This window comes from Oncorhynchus kisutch, unplaced genomic scaffold (genome assembly GCF_002021735.2).
Source record: "Oncorhynchus kisutch isolate 150728-3 unplaced genomic scaffold, Okis_V2 Okis06b-Okis10b_hom, whole genome shotgun sequence".
Lineage (NCBI taxonomy): Eukaryota > Metazoa > Chordata > Actinopteri > Salmoniformes > Salmonidae > Oncorhynchus > Oncorhynchus kisutch.
In genome coordinates, this window is record NW_022261983.1 from 18,098,507 (window position 1) to 18,105,597 (window position 7,091).

Here is a 7,091-nt window from a genome sequence, read left to right on the forward strand (position 1 = left end):
ATTAGTAGTTTGTAGTTATTAGTAGCTATTAGTTGTTAGTAGTTGTTAGTAGTTTGTAGTTATTAGTAGTTTGTAGTGGTTATTAGTAGTTAGTAGTTGTTAGTAGTTATTAGTAGTTTGTAGTTATTAGTGGTTTGTAGTTAATTAGTGGTTATTAGTTATTAGTGGTTATTAGTAGCTAGTAGTTATTAGTAGTTTGTAGTTATTAGTAGTTATTAGTAGTTTGTAGTTATTAGTAGCTATTAGTTGTTAGTAGTTGTTAGTAGTTATTAGTAGTTATTAGTAGTTATTAGTAGTATTAGTAGTTTGTAGTTATTAGTAGTTATTAGTAGTTTGTGGTTGTTAATAGTTTGTAGTTATTAGTAGTTTGTAGTTATTAGTAGTTAGTAGTTTGTAGTTATTAGTGGTTATTAGTAGTTAGTAGTTTGTAGTTATTAGTGGTTATTAGTAGTTATTAGTAGTTTGTAGTTATTAGTAGTTTGTAGTTATTAGTAGTTTGTAGTTATTAGTAGTTAGTAGTTAGTAGTTAGTAGTGGTTATTAGTAGCTAGTAGTTATTAGTAGTTTGTAGTTATTAGTAGTTTGTAGTTATTAGTAGTTAGTAGTGGTTATTAGTAGCTAGTAGTTATTAGTAGTTTGTAGTTATCAGTAGTAGTTATTAGTAGTTTGTAGTTATTAGTAGTTATTAGTAGTTTGTAGTTATTAGTAGTTTGTAGTTTGTAGTTATTAGTAGTTTGTAGTTATTAGTAGTTAGTAGTGGTTATTAGTAGCTAGTAGTTATTAGTAGTTTGTAGTTATCAGTAGTAGTTATTAGTAGTTTGTAGTTATTAGTAGTTAGTAGTGGTTATTAGTAGCTAGTAGTTATTAGTAGTTTGTAGTTATCAGTAGTAGTTATTAGTAGTTTGTAGTTATTAGTAGTTTGTAGTTTGTAGTTATTAGTAGTTAGTAGTGGTTATTAGTAGCTAGTAGTTATTAGTAGTTTGTAGTTATTAGTAGTAGTTATTAGTAGTTTGTAGTTATTAGTAGTTATTAGTAGTTTGTAGTTATTAGTAGTAGTAGTGGTTATTAGTAGCTAGTAGTTATTAGTAGTTTGTAGTTATTAGTAGTTATTAGTAGTTTGTAGTTATTAGTAGCTATTAGTTGTTAGTAGTTGTTAGTAGTTATTAGTAGTTATTAGTAGTTTGTAGTTATTAGTAGTTATTAGTAGTTTGTGGTTGTTAATAGTTTGTAGTTATTAGTAGTTTGTAGTTATTAGTAGTTAGTAGTTTGTAGTTATTAGTGGTTATTAGTAGTTAGTAGTTTGTAGTTATTAGTGGTTATTAGTAGTTATTAGTAGTTTGTAGTTATTAGTAGTTTGTAGTTATTAGTAGTTTGTAGTTATTAGTAGTTAGTAGTTAGTAGTTAGTAGTGGTTATTAGTAGCTAGTAGTTATTAGTAGTTTGTAGTTATTAGTAGTTTGTAGTTATTAGTAGTTAGTAGTGGTTATTAGTAGCTAGTAGTTATTAGTAGTTTGTAGTTATCAGTAGTAGTTATTAGTAGTTTGTAGTTATTAGTAGTTATTAGTAGTTTGTAGTTATTAGTAGTTTGTAGTTTGTAGTTATTAGTAGTTTGTAGTTATTAGTAGTTAGTAGTGGTTATTAGTAGCTAGTAGTTATTAGTAGTTTGTAGTTATCAGTAGTAGTTATTAGTAGTTTGTAGTTATTAGTAGTTAGTAGTGGTTATTAGTAGCTAGTAGTTATTAGTAGTTTGTAGTTATCAGTAGTAGTTATTAGTAGTTTGTAGTTATTAGTAGTTTGTAGTTTGTAGTTATTAGTAGTTTGTAGTTATTAGTAGTTAGTAGTGGTTATTAGTAGCTAGTAGTTATTAGTAGTTTGTAGTTATTAGTAGTAGTTATTAGTAGTTTGTAGTTATTAGTAGTTATTAGTAGTTTGTAGTTATTAGTAGTTTGTAGTTATTAGTAGCTATTAGTAGTTTGTAGTTATTAGTAGTTAGTAGTTTGTAGTTGTTAGTAGTTTGTAGTTGTTAGTAGTTAGTAGTTTGTAGTTATTAGTAGCTATTAGTTGTTAGTAGTTAGTAGTTTGTAGTTATTAGTAGTTTGTAGTTATTATCCAGCAACATTATAATAATAATTCTTCTGAAAGGAGTTATTTTCTTGTCTTCCTCTCAGTATCAAGCCTTGTAACCTCTCCCTTCCCTTGTGTGTGTAGAAGGTTGAGGCGTCTGTCGTCCCGGTGACCAGACCGCCAGCCACATCGCCAGTTAAAATGGAGGGCACGGTGAAGATGGAAAACACCGTTAAGACCGAGGAGTCCCCGTGTCCTCTAGCCGCTCTTCGTGTTCCTCCGTCTCAGAGTGAGCTGCTGTCCCATCTCCCTCCTCTCCCCCCGACCCCTTTCCCTTCCTCCCTCCCCCTCGAGGCGGCCTCCTACTCCATCCCCCAGAAGCCCCTTGTACACCTGGCCCGTATCCGAAACCCTGCCCCGTGTCTGGTCATCCACTGGAGGGTCACTGAGGAAGACGCCGCGGCGCCCGACATGGACAGTTACAGGTACAGACACACGGAGCGACCCGGCTCTAGTTACAGACACACGGATCGACCCGGCTCTAGTTAGACACACGGAGCGACCCGGCTCTAGTTACAGGTACAGACACACGGAGAGACCCGGCTCTAGTTACAGACACACGGAGCGACCCGGCTCTAGTTACAGGTACAGACACACGGAGCGACCCGGCTCTAGTTACAGGTACAGACACACGGAGCGACCCGGCTCTAGTTACAGGTACAGACACACGGAGCGTCCCGGCTCTAGTTACGGAGCGACCCGGCTCTAGTTACAGGTACAGACACACGGAGCGACCCGGCTCTAGTTACAGGTACAGACACACGGAGAGACCCGGCTCTAGTTATAGACACACGGAGCGACCCGGCTCTAGTTACAGGTACAGACACACGGAGCGACCCGGCTCTAGTTACAGGTACAGACACACGGAGCAACCCGGCTCTAGTTACAGACACAGAGCGACCCGGCTCTAGTTACAGACACACGGAGCGTCCCGGCTCTAGTTACGGAGCGACCCGGCTCTAGTTACAGGTACAGACACACGGAGCGACCCGGCTCTAGTTACAGACACACGGAGCGACCCGGCTCTAGTTACAGACACACGGAGCGACCAGGCTCTAGTTACAGGTACAGACACACGGAGCGACCCGGCTCTAGTTACAGGTACAGACACACGGAGCGACCCGGCTCTAGTTACAGGTACAGACACACGGAGAGACCCGGCTCTAGTTACAGGTACAGACACACGGAGAGACCCGGCTCTAGTTACAGGTACAGACACACGGAGCGACCCGGCTCTAGTTACAGACACAGAGCGACCCGGCTCTAGTTACAGACACACGGAGCGTCCCGGCTCTAGTTACGGAGCGACCCGGCTCTAGTTACAGGTACAGACACACGGAGCGACCCGGCTCTAGTTACAGACACACGGAGCGACCCGGCTCTAGTTACAGACACACGGAGCGACCAGGCTCTAGTTACAGGTACAGACACACGGAGCGACCCGGCTCTAGTTACAGGTACAGACACACGGAGCGACCCGGCTCTAGTTACAGGTACAGACACACGGAGAGACCCGGCTCTAGTTACAGGTACAGACACACGGAGAGACCCGGCTCTAGTTACAGGTACAGACACACGGAGAGACCCGGCTCTAGTTACAGGTACAGACACACGGAGAGACCCGGCTATAGTTACAGACACACGGAGAGACCCGGCTCTAGCCGTCAATGAAAGTTAATGGGATGTGTGCAATTTGTCAAACTTTCAAATCAACTGATCAAATCCCCCTCTCTCTACCCCTCTCTCTACCCCTCTCTCTACCCCTCTCTCTACCCCTCTCTCTACCCCTCTCTCTACCCCTCTCTCTACCCCTCCCTCTACCCCTCCCTCTCTCCTCCCTCTCTTCCCTCCCTCTCTTCCCTCCCTCTCTCTCCTTCCTCCCCTTCCCTCTACCCCCTCCCTCTCTTCCCTCTACCCCTCCCTCTCTCTCCTCCCTCTCTCCCTTCCCTCTCTCTCTCCTCCCTCTACCCCTCCCTCTCTCTCTCTTCCCTCTCCCCTCCCTCTCTCTCCTCCCTCTCTCCCCTCCCTCTCTCCCCTCCCTCTCTCCCTTCCCTCTCCCTTCCCTCTCTCCCATCCCTCCTCCCGCTCTCCTCACTCTACCCCTCCCTCTCTCTCCTCCCTCTCTCCCCTCCCTCTCTCCCCTCCCTCTCTCCCCTCCCTCTCTCCCTTCCCTCTCTCCCCTCCCTCTCTCCCATCCCTCCTCCCTCTCTCCTCTCTCTCCCATCCCTCCTCCCTCTCTCCTCTCTCTCTCCTCTCTCTCCCCTCCCTCTCTCCCCTCCCTCTCTCTCCTCCCTCTACCCCTCCCTCTCTCCCCTCCCTCTCTCCCTTCCCTCTCTCCCTTCCCTCTCTCCCCTCCCTCTCTCCCATCCCTCCTCCCTCTCTCCTCTCTCCCCTCTCTCTCCCCTCTCTCTCCCCTCCCTCTACCCCTCCCTCTACCCCTCCCTCTACCCCTCCCTCTCTCTCTTCCCTCTCCCTCCTCTCTCTCCCCTCCCTCTCTCCCCTCCCTCTACCCCTCCCTCTCTCTCTTCCCTCCTCCCTCTCCCTCCTCCCTCTCCCTCCTCCCTCTACCCCTCCCTCTACCCCTCCCTCTACCCCTCCCTCTCTCCCCTCCCTCTACCCCTCCCTCTACCCCTCCCTCTCTCCCTTCCCTCTCCCTCTTCTCTCTCCCTTCCCTCTCCCTCTTCTCTCTCCCCTCCCTCTCTCTCCTCCCTCCAGTATCTACATCGCTCAGGAGAGTCATAGCAGCAGCGTCTCCCCGTCCTGGAGGAATGTGGGTGTGGTCAAGGCCCTGGCCCTGCCCATGGCTGTCACGGTAACCAAGTACCAATCGGGTACCACCTACGTCATCGTGGTGGGCAAGGACCGGTATGGTCGTTACGGACCGTACAGTGACGTACAGACTGTCCTCCTGGCATAGAGACATGGCGGGGAGTTCTTGTCGTCTAGATTGAAGGCATTGAGCATCTGTGGGGGGGGGTTTACTCCACCCTTGTACTTGATTTGATGAATTTAAGGTCACTAATTAGTGAGGAAGTAATCTGAACGTAGACCTAGTGAACGACATAGAGACTTCACCTAGCTAACCTGAAATATTAGGCTGACGAGGACGGGGTTAAAGCAGGCAGGAAAGGTAGACTGGGTGGTGATTCGTCCTTCGTCACCGCGGTAACCAACCCGGGGTCGGTCCGTTTTACGCATGTTTAATCACTCGTCTTTAATCTCTGAAACCCGGAACCAACGTCTGGCCTAGTTGAGTCTACTCTGTTAGTATGTCTGTCCTAGTTGAGTCAACTCTGTTAGTATATCTGGCCTAGTTGAGTCTACTCTGTTAGTATATCTGTCCTAGTTGAGTCTACTCTGTTAGTATATCTGTCCTAGTTGAGTCAACTCTGTTAGTGATGTTGGTATATCTGTCCTAGTTGAGTCAACTATGTTGGTATATCTGTCCTAGTTGAGTCAACTCTGTTAGTATATCTGTCCTAGTTGAGTCAACTCTGTTAGTATATCTGTCCTAGTTGAGTCAACTCTGTTAGTATATCTGTCCTAGTTGAGTCTACTCTGTTAGTATATCTGTCCTAGTTGAGTCAACTCTGTTAGTATATCTGTCCTAGTTGAGTCAACTCTGTTAGTATATCTGTCCTAGTTGAGTCAACTCTGTTAGTGATGTTGGTATATCTGTCCTAGTTGAGTCAACTCTGTTAGTGATGTTAGTGCATATGTCCTAGTTGAGTCAACTCTGTTAGTATATCTGTCATAGTTGAGTCAACTCTGTTATTATACCTGTCCTAGTTGAGTCAACTCTGTTAGTATATCTGTCCTAGTTGAGTCAACTCTGTTAGTATATCTGTCCTAGTTGAGTCAACTCTGTTAGTATATCTGTCCTAGTTGAGTCAACTCTGTTAGTGATGTTTAGTACATCTGTCCTAGTTGAGTCAACTCTGTTAGTATATCTGTCCTAGTTGAGTCAACTCTGTTAGTATATCTGTCCTAGTTGAGTCAACTCTGTTAGTATATCTGTCCTAGTTGAGTCAACTCTGTTAGTATATCTGTCCTAGTTGAGTCAACTCTGTTAGTATATATGTCCTAGTTGAGTCAACTCTGTTAGTATATCTGTCCTAGTTGAGTCAACTCTGTTAGTATATCTGTCCTAGTTGAGTCAACTCTGTTAGTATATCTGTCCTAGTTGAGTCAACTCTGTTGGTATATCTGTCCTAGTTGAGTCAACTCTGTTAGTATATCTGTCCTAGTTGAGTCAACTCTGTTAGTATATCTGTCCTAGTTGAGTCAACTCTGTTAGTACATCTGTCCTAGTTGAGTCAACTCTGTTAGTATATCTGGCCTAGTTGAGTCAACTCTGTTAGTGATGTTTAGTACATCTGTCCTAGTTGAGTCAACTCTGTTAGTATATCTGTCCTAGTTGAGTCTACTCTGTTAGTACGTCTGGCCTAGTTGAGTCAACTCTGTTAGTATATCTGTCCTAGTTGAGTCAACTCTGTTAGTATATCTGTCCTAGTTGAGTCAACTCTGTTAGTATATCTGGCCTAGTTGAGTCAACTCTGTTAGTATATCTGTCCTAGTTGAGTCAACTCTGTTAGTATATCTGTCCTAGTTGAGTCAACTCTGTTAGTGATGTTAGTACATATGTCCTAGTTGAGTCAACTCTGTTAGTATATCTGTCCTAGTTGAGTCAACTCTGTTAGTATATCTGTCCTAGTTGAGTCAACTCTGTTAGTATATCTGTCCTAGTTGAGTCAACTCTGTTAGTATATATGTCCTAGTTGAGTCAACTCTGTTAGTATATCTGGCCTAGTTGAGTCAACTCTGTTAGTGATGTTTAGTACATCTGTCCTAGTTGAGTCTACTCTGTTAGTATATCTGTCCTAGTTGAGTCAACTCTGTTAGTGATGTTTAGTACATCTGTCCTAGTTGAGTCTACTCTGTTAGTATATCTGTCCTAGTTGAGTCAACT

The 7,091-nt window shown here is 43.7% G+C and overlaps 1 protein-coding gene across 2 annotated transcripts in view; it reads left to right on the forward strand.

Moving 5' to 3' along the window:
• atf7ip2 (activating transcription factor 7 interacting protein 2) overlaps positions 1–5,599 on the forward strand; it is a 19,333-nt gene extending 13,734 nt beyond the window's left edge. The window contains exons 9-10 of one of the 2 annotated variants that reach the window (XM_031814194.1): positions 2,207–2,547; positions 4,838–5,594. In XM_031814194.1, the coding sequence (XP_031670054.1) occupies positions 2,207–2,547; positions 4,838–5,039 (543 nt within the window). In that variant the 3' untranslated portion in view covers positions 5,040–5,594. Of the gene's footprint in view, positions 1–2,206; positions 2,548–4,837 lie in introns of both variants that reach the window. The other variant, XM_031814195.1, reaches the window with a different exon arrangement.
• Positions 5,600–7,091: the final 1,492 nt, after the last annotated feature.